Consider the following 21,077-nt stretch of genomic DNA (forward strand, 5'->3'; position numbering starts at 1 on the left):
GGAGGGTCTTCCAGAGAAGGAAAAAAAACCCCAGGAAGGGCGGTGGCAGCTTTTCCAGGATGGGCCATCCAGGGTCTTGGGCACCCTGTCCCATGCTTTCCAGCAGGCTGTGATCTTGGTTCCTAAACCTGATCGCAGCAATCATGGGTTGCCAAAGCGGATTCCAATAAGGCACATTCTTATGGGGGGGGGGGCTTGATAATTCCCCCCACCCAAAAAAGGGGCTGGCTTGGAGGGACCTTTGTTTCCCAAGCCCCCAAGCCCCCCCCCCATCCTTTTTGTCCACAATCTCTAAGACACCTTGGACTACAACTCCCATAAGCCACAGCCTACTGGGAAGCATGGGTCAGGGTGCCCAAAATCCCCACTCCCAAAAGGCGCCCCATTCTGGAAAAGCTGCTCCCCCCCCCAGCGCCGCCCTTCCAACTACACTACCTCCCCCTCCCCTTTCTCCATTCATTTTCAATATTCAAATAGAGCGAAACCACGCCCCGCTTTCTCCACCGCATAGCCAATCACAGCGAGGAGGAGGCGAAAAGGGGAGGGCGGACCGCGCGGTTGCTTTCATTGGCCGGCGTTCGCGTCAATCAATTCCAATCTCCGCCCTTACCTTGAATAATGCCGAAAGACGCCACGCCCCCCCGGCCCCCGCTTCTCTTTATCGGCCTCGTTTGCCGGCTACCCTCGTGAGGGGAACCGGTCGGTTCGAATCGCTAGAACGAGCCACCGAAGGCGGGGTCGGTGGTTGACGGCTTGGCTTTTCTTCCCCCGCGCACTGAAGCGGCAGTTTCCCCCCGGCGGGTGCTGACTCGTTCTGACCGGCCGGGCGAAGGAAGAATGCGCATGCTCCACAACCGCGCCTTTCGAGCCGGCCGGGCGCATGCGCGGTTCGGAGGCAATGCACAGGCGAATAACGTAAAGCGGATGGGGGCGGAGTTGTTGCGCTAATGGATATCAACGCGCTTGCCCAGTCGAGCCGGCTGCCCAGAGAAAGGTTGGGGCGCCCTCTGTCGGCTCAAGGCCTTCAATACTAGCGTTTAATTTTTTAAATTTTATTTCATTTTATCTGGTTTGGGTAGAATAATTTTTTTCTATAATTTCAACCTATAAATTTTGTCTGGGTTTCCCCCCCTCCATAAATGATATCTCCCTCCCCCCCAAATCACAAGGAATTTAGGGGACACTTCTCCAATAAATTTTGATAGAATAAATTCAATTAAAAGACAAAAGCTGTCTGAAGCTGGGAATGCCTTTTCTAGCAATGAGAAGGAGGAGTGACATGAGAGCACTCTTCAAATATCTGGAGGCTGCCACAGAGAGGAAGAAGGGGGTCAGGCTGTTTTCCAAAGCACCCGAAGGCCAGACCAGGAATGATGGATGGAAACCGAACAAGGGGAGATTCAACCTGGAAATAAAGAGGAATTTTCTAACAGTGAGAACAATCAACCGAAAGAACAGAAGTTGTATTGTGTTTGAATGTATTGTATTTATATGCCGCTCATTCCAAAGCAGACTCAGAGCGGCTAAATAGTGGGATAAATACAATACAGTAGTACAAAAATACAATCAAGATACATAATAAAATCAGTAATATAATAAAACAATAAAATAAAAAGAACCATACACACACAGGAGCCAAAAAAGCCAGGTCTTAACTGCTTTCTGGAAGACCGGTAGGAAGGAAATAGTGTGGATCTCGGGGGGCAGTTGATTCCACAAGGTCGGAGCCACCACAGAGAAGGCTCTTCCCCTGAGTCCCGCCAGATGGCATTGTTTAGTTGATGGGACCCAGAGAAGGCCAACTCTGTGGGGACCTAACCGGTCGCTGGGATTCGTGTGGCAGAAGGCGGTCTCGGAGATAATCTGGTCCAATGCCATGAAGGGTTATAGGTCATAACCAACACCTTGAATTGTGATCAGAAACTGATCGGCAACCAATGCAGACTGCGGAGTGTATTTTGTGGACCCCCCTGTTGTATTCTTTTTGTGCTGGCTCTTTCACTTTTCCATTCAGTATGTTATCTGCTTCTAATAGGCATTTGTAGGTATTTGTAACTGGCGTCCTTTGCTAATGCTTCCATTATTCCTCCATTTCCCAGTTCTATTCCTTCTACTTTTTTCATATTTCCTCACTGCATAGATAATATAGCACATTTTTCAAGTCCAAAGTTCATTTTAATGTTGTTGTTATTTTATTCACAAACCACCCCCCCCCCCCCATTAATACAGAGATTGATATGCTGGATTTCGTATCACAATATCCCAAGTCGAACTCTTCCCAAGCATCTAGGACTGTGCGATGTATTTTCGTACGATGCGCGCAGATCCAAGTACGGTGGCCTTTTGCAACTGACAGACCGTGATTTTTGTCAATGTTTATTGTTTTAAAAGGGCCGGCTGAGGTCTTTTGACACAGCACCCAGTGTGTCGATTATCACTGGGACCACCTGTACTGGTTTATGTCAGAGTCGTTGAAGTTCGATTTTAAAATCCTGACATCGGCTAAGGTTTTCTTGTTGATTTTCATCAATTGGACTGACACCTAGTATGGCGACATCAATGGTCCACTCGTGAGGTCTGGTGTATTGTGTTCCAAAACCTTGTCAGCTTGAATTCGAAGGTCCCAAAGTATTTTGGCCTGCTTGTTTTCAACTACTTTCTCAGGTTTATGATCCCATCGGTTCTTTAACAAGTGGTAGCTGTGGCACAGGTTCCAACGGAGCATCTGGGCCACGTAGGCTACAAATAATGCACTTGGGGAAAAGGAATCCTCAATCTGAGTATTGTATTGGCAGTTCTGTGTTAGCAAAAACTTCAGAAGAAAAGGATTTAGGGGTAGTGATTTCTGACAGTCTCAAAATGGGTGAACAGTGCAGTCAGGAGGCAGGGAAAGCAAGTAGGATGCTTGGCTGCATAGCTAGAGGTATAACAAGCAGGAAGAGGGAGATTATAATCCCGCTATATAGAATGCTGGTGAGACCACATTTGGAAGACTGTGTTCAGTTCTGGAGACCTCACCTACAAAAAGATATTGACAAAATTGCATGGGTCCAAAGACGGGCTACAAGAATGGTGGAAGGTCTTAAGCATAAAACGTGTCAGGAAAGACTTCATGAACTCAATCTGTATAGTCTGGAGGACAGAAGGGAAAGGGGAGACATGATCAAAACATTTAAATATATTAAAGGGTTAAATAAGGTCCAGGAGGGAAGTGTTTTTAATAGGAAATTGAACACAAGAACAAGAGGGCACAATCTGAAGTTAGTTGGGGGAAAGATCAGAAGCAACGTGAGAAAATATGATTTGACTGAAAGAGGAGTAGATGCTTAGAACAAACTTCCAGCAGACGTGGTTGGTAAATCCATAGGAACTGAATTTAAACATGCCTGGGATAAACATATATCCATTGTAAGATAAAATACATGAAATAGTATAAGGGCAGACTAGATGGACCAGGAGGTCTTTTTCTGCCGTCAGTCTTCTATGTTTCTATGTTTCTAGTTATGTCTGTGTGATTTTCTTGCAGCCGCTGAGGACTTGTGATCAATTGTTTCATCAGCTTCCTTGCAAAGTCTGCATTTTGGGTGATCAGCTGATTTTTTGACTTTGGGCCTTGATTGTATTTGTTCTGGTTGCTTGCTCCTGGACTGCAAGATTCAAACCTTCCGTCTCCTTCTTCAGTGTTCCATTAGGGAGCCATAACCAGGTCTTCTCCTTATCAACTTTTCCTTCAATCATGTCGAGGAACTGTCCATGCAAAGCTTTTATTACTATTATTATGTCAATACAACACAGCAAACGATATCACTATGCTGGATTTCGTATTTCATCACCAGTCGGGCGCTTCCCAAGCACCTAGGACTGCGTGATGTAGCGGCGAATTATGTTTGCCGATCCCAGTAAAGCGGCCTTTTGCAATTGACAGATGGAGATTTTGTCAATTCTGATGGTTTTCAAACGTCTGCTGAGATCCTTTGGACCTGCACCCAGCATGCCAAGTACCACTGGGACCACTTTCACTGGCTTATGCCAGAGTCGTTGCAGCTCGATTTTTAGATCTTCGTATTTCACTAATTTCTCTAGCTGCTTCTCCTCAATTCTGCTGTCTCCTGGGATTGCGATGTCGATGATCCATACTTTCTTTTTCTCCACAATCAGGATGTCTGGTGTGTTATGCTTCAGAATTCGGTCAGTCTGAAGTCGGAAGTCCCACAGTAGTTTTGCTTGCTCATTTTCAACCACTTTTTCGGGCTTATGATCCCACCAGTTCTTTGCCACTGGCAAAGTCTTCGGAGAGGGGCGGCATACAAATCCAAATAATAAATAAAATAAATAATAAATGGTAGTTCCGGAACAAGTTCCAGTGGATCATCTGTGCCACATCATCGTGTCTATGCTTGTAGTCAGTCTGTGTTATCTTTTTGCAGCAGCTGAGTATAGGATCGATTGTTTCATCTGTTTCTTTACAGAATCTGCACTTTGGATCGTCTGTTGATTTTTCAATTCTGGCTTTGACAGCATTTGTTCTAATGGCCTGTTCTTGTGCCGCCAGTATTAGTCCTTCTGTCTCCTTTTTAAGTGTTAAATTATTATTATTATTATTATTATTATTATTATTATTATTATTATTACAGTTTTATTCATTATTTACATTAAAACAAAGACAGGACAAATACAATGCAAAGAAAAGAAAACAATACAACAATACACACACAATAGAAAACTAAATTTAAAAAAAGGCAAAAACAAAAATAAAACGAAACATATATTTGCCAACCTGCAAATTGGCATTGTTGCTACAGCTTTCACTATTGCTTACTATATTCATATATTTACAAGAATCTTGGACATGTAAATTTCACTCTGATGTCCAATATTTTATAATAAAAGAATAACAAAGGGTAACAAGATTGCTAGAAAATAACATATTTGACTGTAATGTAATTGTTTAAAGTTTTAAATATTTCTTTTGGTCAACCCAGTTATATTATTATTATTATTCATTCATTCATTCATTCATTCATTCATTTATTTATTAGATTTGTATGCTGCCCCTCTCCGAAGACTCTTGTTTTGCAAGTACACTCAAGTGCTATCTATACCAGGGACAAATCCCTTGTGTGTCTAACTCCACTCGGCCAAATAAAGTGTACTGTATTCCTTTTCTATTCTGCCCTGCTTGGATGGTGCCGGGCTGATAGAAGACGAACAGCTGAAGCAGAAAGGTGTGATTCTCAGCAATTAAATAACGAAAATATATTTGGAGCCTGCCACATTGTGAAACCGCAAGCTGCACATAACGGTGTTGACAAAATTAGTTGCTGCATATTATTTTTGTTTAAAAGCAGGTCTGCTTGTTTGCAATTTAAGAAAGTAAGAGCCAAGCGAGCAACACCAGATTTTCAAAGACAGCAATGGGGAGCAGGGGGTTGGGGGGAATGGAATATGGATTTCTGCAGTTCCCCCTTGCATCCCTTTCTCCACACAATCAAGTTTGATGGCTTCTCCAATGTGGGAGTAATAATAATAATAAATAATAATAATAATAATAATAATAGTACTAATCAACAGACGATCTAAAGTTCAGACTCTTTAAAGAAACAGATGAAACAATCGATCACATACTCAGCTTAGGACTGTATGACTGTAACTTGTTGCTTGTATTTTTATTAATATTGATTGTTTCTTCATTACTTATTTGACCCCTATGACAGTCATTAAGTGTTGTACCTCATTATTCTTGACAAATGTATCTTTTTCTTATATGGACACTGAGAGCATCTGCACCAAAGACAAATTCCTTGTGTGGCCAATCACACTTGGCCAATAAAATTATTTTCTATTCTATACTGCTCAAAAAAATAAAGGGAACACGCAAAGAACACATCCATGTTCAAGGGTTCAATATGGTTTAGGAGGGAAGTGTTTTTAATAGGAAAGTGAACCCAAGAATAAGGGGGCACAATCTGAGGTTAGTTGGGGGAAAGATCAGAAGCAACATGAGAAAATTTTATTTTACAGAAAGAGTAGTAGATGCTTGGAACAAACTTCCAGCAGACGTGGTTGGTAAATCCGCAGTAACTGAATTGAAACATGCCTGGGATAAACATAGATGCATCCTAAGATAAAATACAGGAAATAGTATAAGGGCAGAACAGATGGACCATGACGTCTTTTTCTGCCGTCAGACTAGGTTTCTATATTTCTATGTTTCTATATCTGAATGAATGAAATATTCTCATTGAATATTTCATTTGCACAACTATTCCATTTGCACAACAGCAGGTGAAATTGTCAATCGGTGTTGCTTCCTAAGTGGACAGTTTGATTTCTCAGAAGTTTGATTTACTTGGAGTTATATTGTGTTATTTAAGGGTTCCCTTTATTTATTTATATTTTTTCAGCAGTGCCCGTCCTTCCCTTCCTGCTTGTCTTCCTTTGAAACTGACCAAGCCCCGCCCACCCAGCCGGCTCCCCTCCTCCTCCTCCCACTCCCCCCTCCCAGCAACCTTCAGGGCGGGTACGGGCGCGAGGCAGGATGGGAGGAGGGGGGGGGCGCCTCTCCGCCCTCTTCTCCCCCAGCCTCGTTTCGAGCCGCCGCGTCCAATCGGCGGCCGCGAGGGCCCGTCTGGCGAGCTGCGATTGGCCGCTTCGGAAACGAGGGCGCCGTTTGAAAAAAAAAATTATTTAACGGCGGCGGAGCCGTGAGGGAACTTCTACGAGGGCCTGTTCGGATGCCCGTTTGTGAGGTAAGTCCGGTTTGTGTGTATGTGTGTATGGGAAGGGGGCATTTTCGTGTTGGGGGGGGGGGGCAAAAGGGGCCCCTTAGGGATGACGCCGGTATTGGGGGGGTGGTAAGAAAACGGGCGCAGTTTTCCTCGCGGTCCGCACTCCTTTTTTTTTTTTGCTTTCTTCCCTCACCTCAACCCCCCCACCAGAAAATGGCAGGTAGTTCCGCGGGTCAACCGGTTGTGGGGAGAGGAGGTGTGTGTGTGAATATGTGTGAGAAAAACGGGCTCTCTGCTCAACCCGGGTGGGGTTGGACTACAAGTCCCATCATTCAGAGAGTTATGCGGGGGGGGTCGTTGAGGGGAGGGGAGGCTCCCTTCCATATTGTGGAAAGAAGGAGGCGAACCTGTTGCACGACGTTACCAAATAAAGTCATTTTTAATGTGGGGTAAGATTTGTTTTCCATCTAACCATCATTGGTCCTCATTAGAATAATGTTGGTTATGCTTTTATTATACTATATGTTAGCTAACATTGTCACCAAGAAGGAATGGGGGGGGGGGTTATTGGGTTTTTTAAAGTCTTTTTATGAGGTTTTAATTTTTTTGTGAAGCCCCCTATAGAGAGTCACTGAAAGCAGTAGGCGGCCTGTATAAAAAGCATAAAAATGTAAAACATGTAAGTATAAATCTGTATGAAAAGCATATAAATCATATGTGTAAATTTGCATGTGAATATTATCAATTCTCTACATCAGTATTTCCCAACCTTGGCAATAGGTGTGAGAGAAACAGGGTCTCTGCTCAACTCGGGTGGGGTTGGACTACAAGTCCCATCATTCAGAGAGTTATGCGGGGGGGGGGGGTCGTTGAGGGGAGGGGGGGGGGCTCCCTTCGATATTGGGGAAAAAGGAGGCAAACCTGTTGCACGACGTTACCAAATAAAGTCATTTTTAATGTGGGGTAAGATTTGTTTTCCATCAAACCATCATTGGTCCTCATTAGAATAATGTTGGTTATGCTTTTATTATACTATATGTTAGCTAACATTGCCACCAAGAAGGGATGGGGGGGTGTTATTGGGGTTTTTTAAAGTCTTTTTATGAGGTTTTAATTTTTTTGTGAGTCACTAAAAGCAGTAGGGCGGCTGTATAAATATATAAAACATAAAAATGTGTGTGTGAAGCATAAAAATGTAAAACATATAAGTATAAACTGTATGTAAAGCATATAAATCATATGTGTAAATTTGCATGTGAATATTATCAATTCTCTACATCAGTGTTTCCCAACCTTGGCAACTTGAAGATACAGTATTTGGACTTCAACTCCCAGAATTCCCCAGCCAGCGAATTCTGGGAATTGAAGTCCAAATATTTTCAAATTGCCAAGGTTGGGAAACACTGCTCTACATAAATAAAATAAAATAAAATAGAACTCTTTATTGGCCAACTGTGATTGCACACACAAGAAATTTGTCTTTGGTCCATATCCTCTCAGTGTATATAAAAGAAAAGAAATTAAAAAACAAACAAACATAAATACTTCCCTGCTGCCTGATTCGACCACTCTGAGCGATGCTCCAACAGAAATTTAAAATAGTGTCAGAACAACTTACACGGCCTTTACTTTTTTTAAAATAGTCTTCATTAATTTTCCAGTGTCAAAAAACCACAAATACAAAATACAAATGCAAAACAGGATTTATTAAAAATAATAATAAAACAAAAATCAAATTGAACATATATAGAATGCAGTATATGCAAATATCAACATTGAGAACACTTTACAATGTTTTACAGTATTTCGCGTCAAAATATAACTTGCCTACTTCACCTATAGGTAACTTATAGGTAATTTAACCTATAATTTCATATATACAGGTGAAACTCGAAAAAATGTGAATATCGTTCAAAAGTTCATTTATTTCAGTAATGCAACTTAAAAGGTGAAACGTAATGTATGAGAGAGACTCATTGCATGCAAAGTAATATAGTTCAAGCCATGATTTGTCATAATTATGACAACTTGTTTTAGTGATCCATGTAGTATTCTAATTTTTTGAGATGATAGATTTGGAGTTGTCATGAGCTGTACCCCATAATCATCACAATTATGACAAATCACATTTTGAACCATTTCAGTACATTCTAAAATCTTATTGACCACCATTTTATCCTTTATTGTCCTAAACAATAAAGATAAAAGATATTTAAAGGAAAGCTTTTGCTCTCCCTGGAGTATATGGTTGGGTGTACAAAGGCACACTCACACAATTATGGCATATATGCATTTCTTTCTGTGTTTCTGTCTTTTCTGCCTTATTTTAATTTTATTCCTTAAATTTATGTGCTGCCCATCTCACTCACTAAAGCAAAATTAAAGAAACCATATCTCTTGCGCTTGTGTATCCTGAATTAGATGTTTTAAAGTTCTCTACTGGTTTTACAGTTGTTTTTTTAAAGTAGAAATTAGATTCTTTATTGTGTGAGTGTGATTGGGCATGCAAGGAATTTGTCTCCAGTGCATAAGCTTTCAATGTACATAAAAGCAACAAAATAGGTTATAGATCATAGTTACAATCCGCAACTTGGGCGTCCTCCTCGATCCACAGCTCACATTAGAAAACCATCTTTCAGCTGTGGCGAGGGGGGCGTTTGCCCAGGTTCGCCTGGTGCACCAGTTGCGGCCCTATCTGGACCGGGACTCATTGCTCACAGTCACTCATGCCCTCATCACCTCAAGGTTCGACTACTGTAATGCTCTCTACATGGGGCTACCTTTGAACAGTGTTCGGAAACTTCAGATCGTGCATAATGCAGCTGCGAGAGCAGTCATGGGCTTACCTAGGTATGCCCATGTTTCGCCATCACTCCGCAGTCTGCATTGGTTGCCGATCAATTTCCGGTCACAATTCAAAGTATTGGTTATGACCTTTAAAGCCCTTCATGGCATTGGACCAGAATACCTCCGAGACCGCCTACTGCCGCACGAATCCCAGCGACCGATTAGGTCCCACAGAGTGGGCCTTCTCCGGGTCCCGTCAACTACACAATGTCGGTTGGCGGGCCCCAGGACAAGAGCCTTCTCTGTGGCGGCCCCGACTCTGGAACCAACTCCCCCCGGAGATTAGAACTGCCCCTACTCTCCCTGCCTTCCGTAAAGTTCTTAAAACCCACCTTTGTCGTCAGGCATGGGGGAACTGAAACATCTCCCCCGGGCTCGTACAATTTATGTATGGTATGTTTGTGTGTGTGCTTGTTAGTATATTGGGGTTCTTTTTAAAACTTTTTTAAATATTTAAATTTATTTGAATCTATTTGGATTTGTACGATTTGTTTATGCCTTGATGTGAGCCGCCCCGAGTTCACGGAGAGAGGCGGCATACAAATCTAAATAATAAATAAATAAATAAATCATTAATCATAAAATGCAACAAGTGATAATTCCTAGTTACTAAAAGGAGAAGGTAGTAGGAAAGGTGAGAAGATGAGAAACACGAAAAGTATAGTTTCAATACAGCCCTACGACATGTGTAAATATCCTTAGGCTTAGAGTGCTGTGGGAATTAGGTGTTCAGCAGAGTGATGGCATGGAGGGGAGGAATTATTTTTGTGTCTAATGATTTTTTTATTTCTAATTACATATTTTGAATAGTAAACTGCCCAGTCATTGATTGAGATTGGCTGGCTATAGAAACTAAACAACTGAATAAATGTTATGGCATATATGGTATGATATTATAAATACTAACCGCAGACATTGGGTTAAATGTTATAGACCAGGGATACTGGACGTGAGATTTTTTTTAACGGCTTCGATTTGACTTTTCTTTTAGCCCATGTTTTATTTTTGGTCTACCTTCCAGAATTCTGCTACTTAAGGGAGTTCCACTATAAAGTGGATTCAGAATTTTTTAAAATAAATATTGCATCTTTATTTCTTCCAGCGCCTGCTGTTTGCCCCTGTGGAGAAAATCAGTTTTCAGATAAACTGAATCAATTTAACCTAAATCAAGTTGAAATATAAAGATCTAGGACATTTAGCCTTCAATCTACAGCCTGATATCTTATCGGTATGTTTCCATGGCAACCGATACATCTGTCCTCAAGGTACCAGCCCGGGATGCCTCTCCTGGGGCATTTGGCAACTCCGAATTGCCCTTTTCTTTGGATTTATTTCTTCTCATTGCTTTGTTAAAAAATAAATGGGCAGTTGAAGAGCTGGAAGTAAATTTAGATTTAGAACTTTAGATTTGGATATATAGGTTGCATCCTATGAGCCGCCCGGAGTCTTCGGAGAAGGGCGGCATACAAATCTAATAAATAATAATAATAATTTAATGCTCACACATACGCGGCCAGATTAGATTAGATTAGTTTAGATTTATTGGATTTATATGCCGCCCCTCTCCGCAGTCTCGGGGCGGCTCACAACAATGGCAAAAACAGTACATAGTGACAAATCTAATATTTACCAATCTAATGACAGTTTTAGAGTAAAAAATTCATAAAAGCAACCCCAGTATATATAAACAAGCACACCATCAATCATACTCCAAAACAACATGGGCAAGGGGGAGATGTTTCAATTCCCCCATGCCTGACGGCAGAGGTGGGTTTTGAGGAGTTTACGAAAGGCAAGGAGGGTGGGGGCAATCCTAATCTCAGGGGGGAGCTGGTTCCAGAGGGTCGGAGCCACCACAGAGAAGGCTCTTCACACCTGTATTGTTTTTGTTCCTTGCTATCTTCTCCAGAAGTAAAGGGTATTGCTGAACCGGAAGTAAATGGGGGTGAAGCCACCATAAAATTCACACCGTTGAATCCGGGTAAAAAGTACAAGCTCCCCCCTATAAGTCGGTTGCAATTGTGAACAGTTGCAAAATGAGTGACCGTAAGTCGAGGACTAGCAGTATTGACTTTGGATCCTGGAGTTTGAATTCGCCTGCTTTAGGGCTTCGCCAAGGCATCTGGGAAGCTTTCGTTTGAACAGAGCTGCTGCCCTGGAGGGACCCTCGGCCTGCCAGCTTTAGATAAAGGAGTGTGGGTGAGGCCTTTGAATTCCCCGCCTCCCTTCCTAACAGGAGTAAAAGTGCAAGTTCTTGATAGTTCTAAATAAGTATATTTGTAGCTCAACTTCTCAGGAGGAGAAGGAGGAGGACTCTGGACCTTTGTGCTCTCTGAACTGTTTTCTTGCAGATGTTCCATGACCCAGTTAGGTAACAGCATCAGTGCTAGAAGGCCGTGGGGTTTGCTGAGAGAAGGACTGTGGAGTCCTTGGAGCTCTCTAAGCTTGCGTTTGTTGCTCTTTTTTGGCAGGGACTTGAAGAGTGTAGGGGTTGGGAGGGAGAGGAGGATGGCTGTGGGGTCCTTGGCTCTCTGTGAACTTGGTTGTTTTCTTTGTTGCAGACATTTCATGACCCAGTTAGGTAACACCATCAGTGGGAGTGGGCTTTGCAGGGTGGAAGAGAATGAGAATTGGGAGGAGGAAGACAGTAGGATCCATTGTGTGTGTGTGTGTGGGGGGGAATCTATTAGCTTTTCTTTTGTTTCATGACCCAACTAGAGAATGTCATCAGTGCTGGAAAGGACAGTCAGCCTTAATATGGCTGGTTTATTTGCATAATTATAAGCAAAAATTCTGTTACAGACAGTTGTTAGGTGAGTTTTGCCCCATTTTATGACAATTGTTAAGTGAATCACTGCAGTTGATAAATTGGTAACACATTTATTAGGTGAGTGTGCTTTCCTCGTTGATTTGGCTTCTCAGAAAGTCTCAAAAGGGGCAAATTGCATGACCACGGGGTTGCTGCAAGTAGGGGAAATGGTCAAGTCCCTTTTCCCCCGATGCCCTTGTAACTGAATGGCCACTAAATGAACTACAGTAATACCTCGTCTTACGAACTTAATTGGTTCCGGGAGGAGGTTCGTAAGGTGAAGAGTTCGTAAGATGAAACAATGTTCCCCATAGGAATCAATGGAAAAGCCAATACAGTAGTCCCCCGATTATCGCGAGGGTTCCGTTCCAGGACCCCTCGCGATGATCGGTTTTTTGCGAAGTAGCGCTGCGGAAGTAAAAGCACCATCTGCGCATGCGCGCCCCTTTTTTCATGGTGCTTTTACTTCCGTACCTGGGAAGACCCGCCGCTTTTCCGCTGGCTGCCCGCCCGCCCCTCGCTTGCCCGCCGCGGGGAAGACCCGCCGCTGCCCGCCCGCCGCTCGCTTGCCCGCCGCGGGGAAGACTCGCCGTTTGCCGCTCGCCCCATTCACCCGCCGTTTGCCGCTCGCCCCGTTCACCCGCCTACCCGCCATTTGCAGCTCGGGTTTGGGGGGGTGCTAGGAAGCCCCCCATGCCGGCGGAGACCTTTTAAAACACCCGTGCCGCTTCCCAGCTGAGTCCTGAAGCCAAGCGCCAAGGCGGGGAACGCAAACTCCACCATCTACGCATGCGTGCAGATGGTGTTACTTCCGGGTGGAAAAATCGCGATATAGCCATTCGCAATGATCGGGATCGTGATACCCGGGGGATCACTGTAATGCGTGCAAGCCCATTAGGAGAATCCAAAATATTAAGGCTTAAAAAAAAAAAAGCGGTGGCCAGACAAAGCTGAGGGGAACGGAGTGGGGGGAGGGAGTCCCAACGAAGCAAGGTGAAAAGAGCCTCTCTTGACCTCCATGAGTCCCTGCCTTTTGTTCCCCCCCACTCTGCTCATCTCCCCCACACCTTTCCCCTCTCTTGAGCTCCATGAGTCTTTTCTTCCTGTTTTTGCCCCCCCTACTCTGCCCGTTTTTGCGATCCTGGGATTCTCCTCCTGGGATTTCCCTACAGCATTGGGCAGTTTTTGCGGAAGTCAGGAGGTGGGGTTTCCCACGGAGGGGAGCCTCGGGGGATCCCAGGATCGCAAAAACTGGTGCTTGGCTTGCAACGAAAGTCTGGAGGCGGGGCATCCCAGCGGCGGCGGCAGGTTCGTGTGGTGAAAAAACGTTTGTAAGAAGAGGCAAAAAAATTCCGAACCCCGGGTTCGTATCTTGAAAAGTTCGTATGACGAAGGGTTCGTATCAGGAGGTACCACTGTATTGTTAGACGAGGACTTTTATTCCAAGTCTTGGCCGCAATATCTCGGGTGGTGCACATCTTAACTCTTCCTTTATAGTCCATTTAGATAAAGCTGGATGCTTCATTTGAACTAACTCCACAATGTACATGTGTACAAAAGAACACATTGGATTCTCTGCCCTGATTTCCCCCAGTAGCAATAATAAGAACTATAATGTATTTTTAAGGACTGCAAGACTTATTTTAATTTTTGGGCTTCGTTGGTTGTGAAATGTGGGAAGATCTCTCTAGAAAGTGGCAAGTGTTTGTGACTGCTCATTTAACACTACCGTGTTCTGCACAAAGCAGCCAAAGGCAGAGTCCTCATAACTGAATGATTTATCTTTGCTGCAACGCGGTGAGAAGGAGGAGGGAGCGGAGCTAATACAGCCTTCCTCAGAATTGCAGTGCCCTCCACTGATGTTTCATTGCAGAGGTCAAGACCGGCACGGGTGAGAAATCATGGGCAACCTGGTACAAAATAAGAGAGGTTTAAGAAGAGACCCTAGGTTTGGAAAAGGGCCAAGCACGCAGAGGCCAAAGTCTTGGCATATGAAATGACCACTGGGCTCCATTTCCTAGCCAGTTCGTGCCACTTCTGATGGAGCTGTTTTGCCTCACCAGCTTACACAAGCGTGTATTTATTTTTATTTTATTTATTTATTAGATTTGTATGCCGCCCCTCTCCGTAGACTCTGGGCGGCTAATAACAATAACAATGTAAGAACAAATCTAATAATTTAAAAAACACTAAAAGCCCCATTATTAAAAGCAAACATACACTCAAACATACCATGTATAAACTGTATAGGCCCGGGGGAGATGTGTCAGTTCCCCCATGCCTGACGGCAGAGATGCGACCCTATTTGGACCGGGAGTCACTGCTCACAGTCACTCATGCCCTCATCACCTCGAGGTTCGACTACTGTAACACTCTTTTCATGGGGCTACCTTTGAAAAGTGTTCGGAAACTTCAGATCGTGCAGAATGCAGCTGCGAGAGCTATCATGGGCTTTCCGAAATATGCCCATGTTACACCAACACTCCGCAGTCTGCATTGGTTGCCGATCAGTTTCCGGTCACAATTCAAAGTGTTGGTTATGACCTATAAAGCCCTTCATGGCACCGGATCAGAATATCTCAGGGACCGCATTCTGCTGCACAAATCCCAGCGACCGGTTATGTTCCTCAGAGTGGGTCTTCTCTGGGTCCCGTCAACTAAACAATGCCACTTGGCGGGACCCAGGGCAAGAGCCTTCTCTGTGGTGGCCCCGGCCCTCTGGAACCAACTCCCCCCAGAGATTAGAATTGCCCCCACCCTCCTCGCCTTTCGTAAGCTCCTTAAAACCCACCTCTGCCGCCAGGCATGGGGGAATTGAGATGCTCTCTCCCCCTGGGCCTTTACAATTTCATGTGTGGTATGTCTGTATGTATGTTTGGTTTTTTATACTAATGGGTTTTTTAATCATTTTTAGTATTTATTGGATCATTATTGTACATTGTTTTATTACTGTTGTTAGCCGCCCCGAGGGGCAGCATACAAATCCAATCAATCAATCAATCAATCAATCAATCAATCAATAAGGTAGTAGTAGTAGTAGGACAATGGGACCCTTGGTAATCTCTGAACTTGGACGTTGTCTTGCAGACTTTTCATTACCCAACTAGATAACATCATCACTGGTAGAAGGGAGTGGGATTTGCTCAGCTGTCAGAACATTTGATGGAAAAAACCCGCTTTAATTTTAGTTTCAGCTGGGAAGCTCTGACTATCCTAGTCCAAACTAAGCAATAGGCAGACATATAGAATATATATTCAAAAAAGCCAGAAAAGGGAGCAAAAAGACCCAAACTCTTCTGCATACATTAATTCCAATATTAATATCAGACCAACAATCAAGAAGTAAACAATACCCAATCAAGGTTCTGTTAAACAAGCTTACAAAATAATAATATAATACAAAAGACACAAAGCAATAAGAAGTTGAATATAATATCTGAAACTAACCCCATGATAAAACCCATTTATTATAAAAAGACATAATAGAAACATAGAAGACTGACGGCAGAAAAAGACCTCATGGTCCATCTAGCTTGTCTTTATACTATTTTCTGTATTTTATCTTACAATGGATATACAGTATGTTTATCCCAGGCAGGTTTAAATTCAGTTACTGTGGATTGACCAACCATGTCTGCTGGAAGTTTGTTCCAAGGATCTACTACTCTTTCAGTAAAATAATATTTTCTCATGTTGCTTCTGATCTTTCCCCCAACTAACTTCAGATTGTGCCCCCTTGTTCTTGTGTTCACTTTCCGATTAAAAACATTTCCCTCCTGAACCTTATTTAACCCTTTGACATATTTAAATGTTTTGATCATGTCCCCCCTTTTCCTTCTGTCCTCCAGACTAGACAGATTGAGTTCATTAAGTCTTTCCTGATACGTTTTATGCTTAAGACCTTCCACCATTCTTGTAGCCCGTCTTTGGACCCCTTCAATTTTGTCAATATCTTTTTGTAGGTGAGGTCTCCAGAACTGAACACAGTTTTCCCAATGTGTATTCCACAGTATTCCAAACACAGACACCTCCAGGAATAATCACATACATACACACCATTTATACAGTTTTGTCATGAAAGATGTACAATTCATGGCCGCCAGGCCTACCGGCAGAGCCAGGTCTTCATGGCCGTACAGAAGGTCAGTAGGGTGGGAGTAGTATGGACGTTGGGGGGGGTAGATGGTTCCATAGAGACGGGGCAGTCACAGAGAAGGCCCTCCCCCACAGTCCCGCCAACCTGCATTGCTTAGTCGACAAGACTTGGAGGAGGCCAACTCTGTGTGTTCTTATTAGTCCCTGGGAGGTGAGTGGCAAGAGGTGGTCCTGTAGATAGTCTGGCCCTGAGCCCTATAGGGCTTTGTAGGTATTAACCAACACCTTGAATTGTGCCCGGAGACTAATAGGAAGCCAGTGCAGCTCATGGAGGTGTAATAAATAGGCATAAATATACTGAGGCATCCCCATGACAGCTCTTGTGGCTGCATTCTGGGCTATTTGCAGTCTCCGAACACTTTTCAAGGGTAGCCCCATTGTGGAGCGCATTGCAATAATTCTGTCTTCTTGCAGGGGCTCGTTATTCTGTCTTCTTGCAGGGGCTTGTTATTAAACTGGCCCATTGTTTCTTGCCCTAGGCCGGCAGCCCCAGACTTCCCTGCCTCAGAAAAAGCCTCCCAGTCTTTTGCCTGGCTGCACGGTCGCGAGTATCCTCTCTCTTGTCAATGGGAGGAAAAGTCACCCTTCGGTTCCTGGCCCTGCAATGGGGACTCTTAGGGACTCGTTGGCCAGGGGCTTTCAGGAGTCTCACAGCTTCTGCTTTGCCTTTAAGGCCTATTTTTAACCTGATGTTGCTCAAAGCTTGGATGGTGGCGAATTACAGGGCATGCAGTGTCAGGGGCATTTATTTTTGGGTTGCTGGGAAAGGGAGACACGGACCCGTAGCCAGGACAGCCTGGGGAGGGCAGCGGAGGAGCCTGGGAAATCCTGGCATCACTTTGATCTTCCCTTTTGGACTGAGGCCCGATGCCAGAAATGGCTCCGATGCCCCTTTGGGCAGAAGCAGAATTAGCCCCGATTTTTTTTAGCATAAGCCAACCCAAAATTGCCTGAATTTTGATGACACGACATGGGGATGCTGAAGGGATGATAAGTGTGTAAAATGGTTATAGGCCACTTTGTCCAGCGCTGTTGTAACTTTGAAGGGACACTCATTGGAAAGTCGTAAGTCAGGGACTATTCTTATTTATTGATCTCTTTTAGAAAATTGATATTGTCGCCTACTAGGAAAGGGATTTAGACCAGTGGTCCCCAATTTTCTGGCACCATGGATCGGTGGTAGTGGGCGACAGCCGTAGCGGTGGTGGGCGGAAGATTTTGTGCACACAACCCAGATCCCACCCATGCGCAGACGAATCTTTGTGCGCTCACCGGATCAAAATCCAGGCGTTTTATTTATTTATTTATTTTATTCGACTTCTATGCCACCCAATCCCAAAGAATTTTGCCAAACTGACTCATATTTATGACAGTTGTAGTGTCTTGGGGTCACATGACCCCTTTTGTGAACTTCTGACCAGAAAAGTCGATGGGGGAACCAGGTTCCCTTGACAGCTGTGTGTCTAACTGAACAACCGCAGTGTTTCACTCAACAATGGCGGCAAGAAAAGACGTCAAATATGGGGCAAAACTCTCTTAACTGTTGCCTCGCTTAGCAGCAGAAATGATGAGCTCCATAGTGTAGGGCAGAGGTCTTCAAATTTGGCAACTTTAAGACTTGTGGACTTCAACTCCCAGAATTCTCCAACCAGTTATGTTGGCTTTAAGACTTGTGGACTTGTGGGCTATGCTGGCTGGAGAATTGTGGGAGTTGAAGTCCACAAGTCTTAAAGTTGCCAAGTTTGAAGACCTCTGGTGCAGGGTTTCCTGCCCAAGTGGGAGTTGGACTAGAAGACCTCCAAGGTCCGTTCCAACTCTGTTGTTGTTGTTTATTTATTTATTGTATTTATTTATTGTTAGAGTTGAAAGGGACCATGAAGGCCATCGAGTTCAACCCCCTGCCCAAGCAGGAACCCTATAGTACACCAGTCAAGTGGCAGTTTAATCTTCTCTTTAAAATGTCCAGAGTGTTGGAGTTCACAATGTCCGCTAGTAGGTTGTTCCATTGGTTGATCGCTCTGACCGTCAGGAAGTTCCTCCTTATCTCCATGTTGAATCTCTCCTTGGTCAGCGTTGTTCCTCGTCCGGCCCTCTGAAGAATAAAGTGATCCCCTCCTCTCTGTGACATCCCCTCGTATACTTGTAGACTGCTATCATGTCCGCTCTGGCCCTCCTTTTCTCTAGGCTGTCCATGCCCAGTTCCCTCAGTCTCTCTTCGTAAGTCTTGGTTTCCAGTCCCTTAATCATCTTGGTTGCTCTTTTCTGCACCTTCTCCAGAGTTTCAATGTCTCTTTTGAAGTGTGGTGACCAGAACTGAATACAGTACTCCAGGTGTGGTCGGACCAGGGCGTAGTAGAGTGGTATTAAGACTTCCCTGCTCTTGGAGTGTATTCCCCTGTTCATGCAGCTTAGGATTGTGTTGGCTTTTTTAGCTGCTGCTGCACATTGTTGGCTCATATTTAGTTGATTGTCCACCAAGACTTGTTGTTGTTGTTATTATATGGTGGGGGTCACGCCTGTATTCAAGAAATGATTTGTATCGCACCTTGGCTTTTGCAGTGGTTTGGGAATTCTAGTGTCAAGTGATGCTCCAGCTACCGGAAGTCCAAGCTGGGCAGAAACGTGTCAATGTACGTCCACTCTGGAAATGACCTGGTCACGGAGGGGGATTCCTTCCCTGATTTTCCCAGTGGCCCATCTCCAGTTGCTTCTCCATCTCTCCATCATGAAGCCGCCATTGTCGCTCCGTCGCCAAGCAGGGGATGGCACCCCGGAGACGTTGCTTTGGGGCAGGGGGGACATCTCTGAAATACGATGTCCGCTCATCATATTTGTCAGCTTGGCTTGTTGAGCTGAGTGGGCGAGAAGAACGCCAATGACGCAGTTATTATTACAATTTTATTTTAATTTTTTTTTTAAAAAGGTAGGAGTGTTGACAGAAATGCGATCTCCACCCAGGGGGCGAAAAACAGATCTCATTCCGCCTCGGCTGTCACCCTCAGTTCCTCTTCTTCGGCTCTGCTCCGTTTCCCTTCCTTGGGGGCCCTTGGATTGCCCCGATTTTTTTGAGGGTGGGGGAGGAAGGTTGGCATCTTGTGTGGGCCATGGCTTCTGCCCCTTTGCAGTCCGGGGGGGGGGGCTCCCACCTGAAGTTGGCAATTGGCCCAGGGGAGGCTGAGGTTTCAAGGAGGAGACTGGCACTTGCTAATGGCCTTGTAATACACACCTGGGCAGCCTGCCCACATGTCAAAGATGCTAGTCCTGTAAAAGGAGATAAATCCAGGGTAATGCCACCCGGGGCCCCAGCTGTCTGTGGAGACCTTGCATAGAAACATAGAAGTCTGACAACAGAAAAAGGCCTCGTGGTCCATCTAGTCTGCCCTTATACTATTTCCTGTATTTTATCTTACAATGGATATACAGTATGTTTATCCCAGGCATGTTTAAATTCAGTTACTGTGGATTGACCAACCACGTCTGCTGGAAGTTTGTTCCAAGGATCTACTCCTCTTTCAGTAAAATAATATTTTCTCATGTTGCTTTTGATCTTTCCCCCAACTAACTTCAGATCGTGTCCCCTTGTTCTTGTGTTAGGTTGGATTTCACTTTTTATATTGTATTGTATTTTGTTTATTGTTATAAGCTGCCCTGAATCTCCAGAGAAGGTAGCATAGAAATCCAATCAAATAATTAATAGATAGATAGATGGGTGGGTAGGTGGGTGGAAGGAAGGAAGGAAGGAAAGAAAGAAAGAAAGAAAGAGCCGGGGTGACGCAGCAGGTAGAGTGCTGTACTGCAGGCCACTGAAGCTGACTGCAGATTTGTAGATTTGGAGACTAAAACATAGGGAGAACGGTTGCAGGGTTTGGGTTTGGCCAGTCTGGAGAAAAGAAAAGAAGGACCGGAGGGGGGGGGGGGGGGGCACTTGATAGCAGGCTTCTAGTATATTTGCGGGGCTGCCATGAAGAGAAGGGGGTCAACTTAGTTTCCAAAGCGCCAGAAAACAAGATAAGTAATATATGGAAACAAATCAAGGAGAAAAGCAACCTGGAGTTAAGGAGAAACTTCCTAACAGTGAGGACAATTAACCAGTGGAACTGCTTACCTCCAGAAGTTGTGGGTGCTCCATCAGTTTTACAAAAAGATTGAACAGTCACTTGTCCGAAATGGCCTACAGCCTCCGGCTTCAGCAGGGGGCTGGACTAGAAGACCTCCCAGACGCCTTCAGGTTCTATTCTAAATGTGGCTTTTATTTTCCTTTGCCAGGTGCTGATTTCAGAAGAATTAGGCACAGGCTGTGCCACCTTGAAGGGGAGATTAAAATGGAAACGTATTCTTTCGATGTTCCTGAGATGTGCGTTGACTTCAAAGATATGAACCACGACCAAAGCATTAACATTGATGCCTGGTTTGGTGAGTGGCCACTCCACGGCCTGGGAGGGGAATGTGCCATCTGCCAAGAGGCCAAACTCACCACTGGTCCCGTTTCTGAGCCTTATAAGGGGGAAGGGCAGAGGGCTTTATGAGTGATGCTCCAT

At 44.4% G+C, this 21,077-nt stretch overlaps 2 protein-coding genes across 5 annotated transcripts in view; one reads left to right on the forward strand and one right to left on the reverse strand.

Annotated features, from left to right (window-relative positions):
* Positions 1-889, reverse strand: part of LOC139155706 (bcl-2-like protein 1) — a 45,782-nt gene extending 44,893 nt beyond the window's left edge. For both annotated transcript variants that reach the window (XM_070730961.1, XM_070730958.1), the window contains exon 1: positions 611-889. The gene's annotated coding sequence lies outside the window, so the exon portion shown is untranslated. The remainder of the gene's footprint in view (positions 1-610) is intronic.
* A 5,659-nt stretch (positions 890-6,548) lies between these two features.
* LOC139155704 (targeting protein for Xklp2-like) overlaps positions 6,549-21,077 on the forward strand; it is a 49,413-nt gene continuing 34,884 nt past the window's right edge. For 2 of the 3 annotated variants that reach the window (XM_070730952.1, XM_070730954.1), the window contains exons 1-2: positions 6,664-6,749; positions 20,806-20,952. In XM_070730952.1, coding sequence (XP_070587053.1) covers positions 20,862-20,952 — 91 coding nt within the window. In that variant the 5' untranslated portion in view covers positions 6,664-6,749; positions 20,806-20,861. Of the gene's footprint in view, positions 6,750-20,805; positions 20,953-21,077 lie in introns of all 3 variants that reach the window. The other variant, XM_070730953.1, reaches the window with a different exon arrangement.

This window comes from Erythrolamprus reginae, unplaced genomic scaffold, assembly GCF_031021105.1.
Source record: "Erythrolamprus reginae isolate rEryReg1 unplaced genomic scaffold, rEryReg1.hap1 H_48, whole genome shotgun sequence".
Classification (NCBI taxonomy): Eukaryota; Metazoa; Chordata; class Lepidosauria; order Squamata; family Dipsadidae; genus Erythrolamprus; species Erythrolamprus reginae.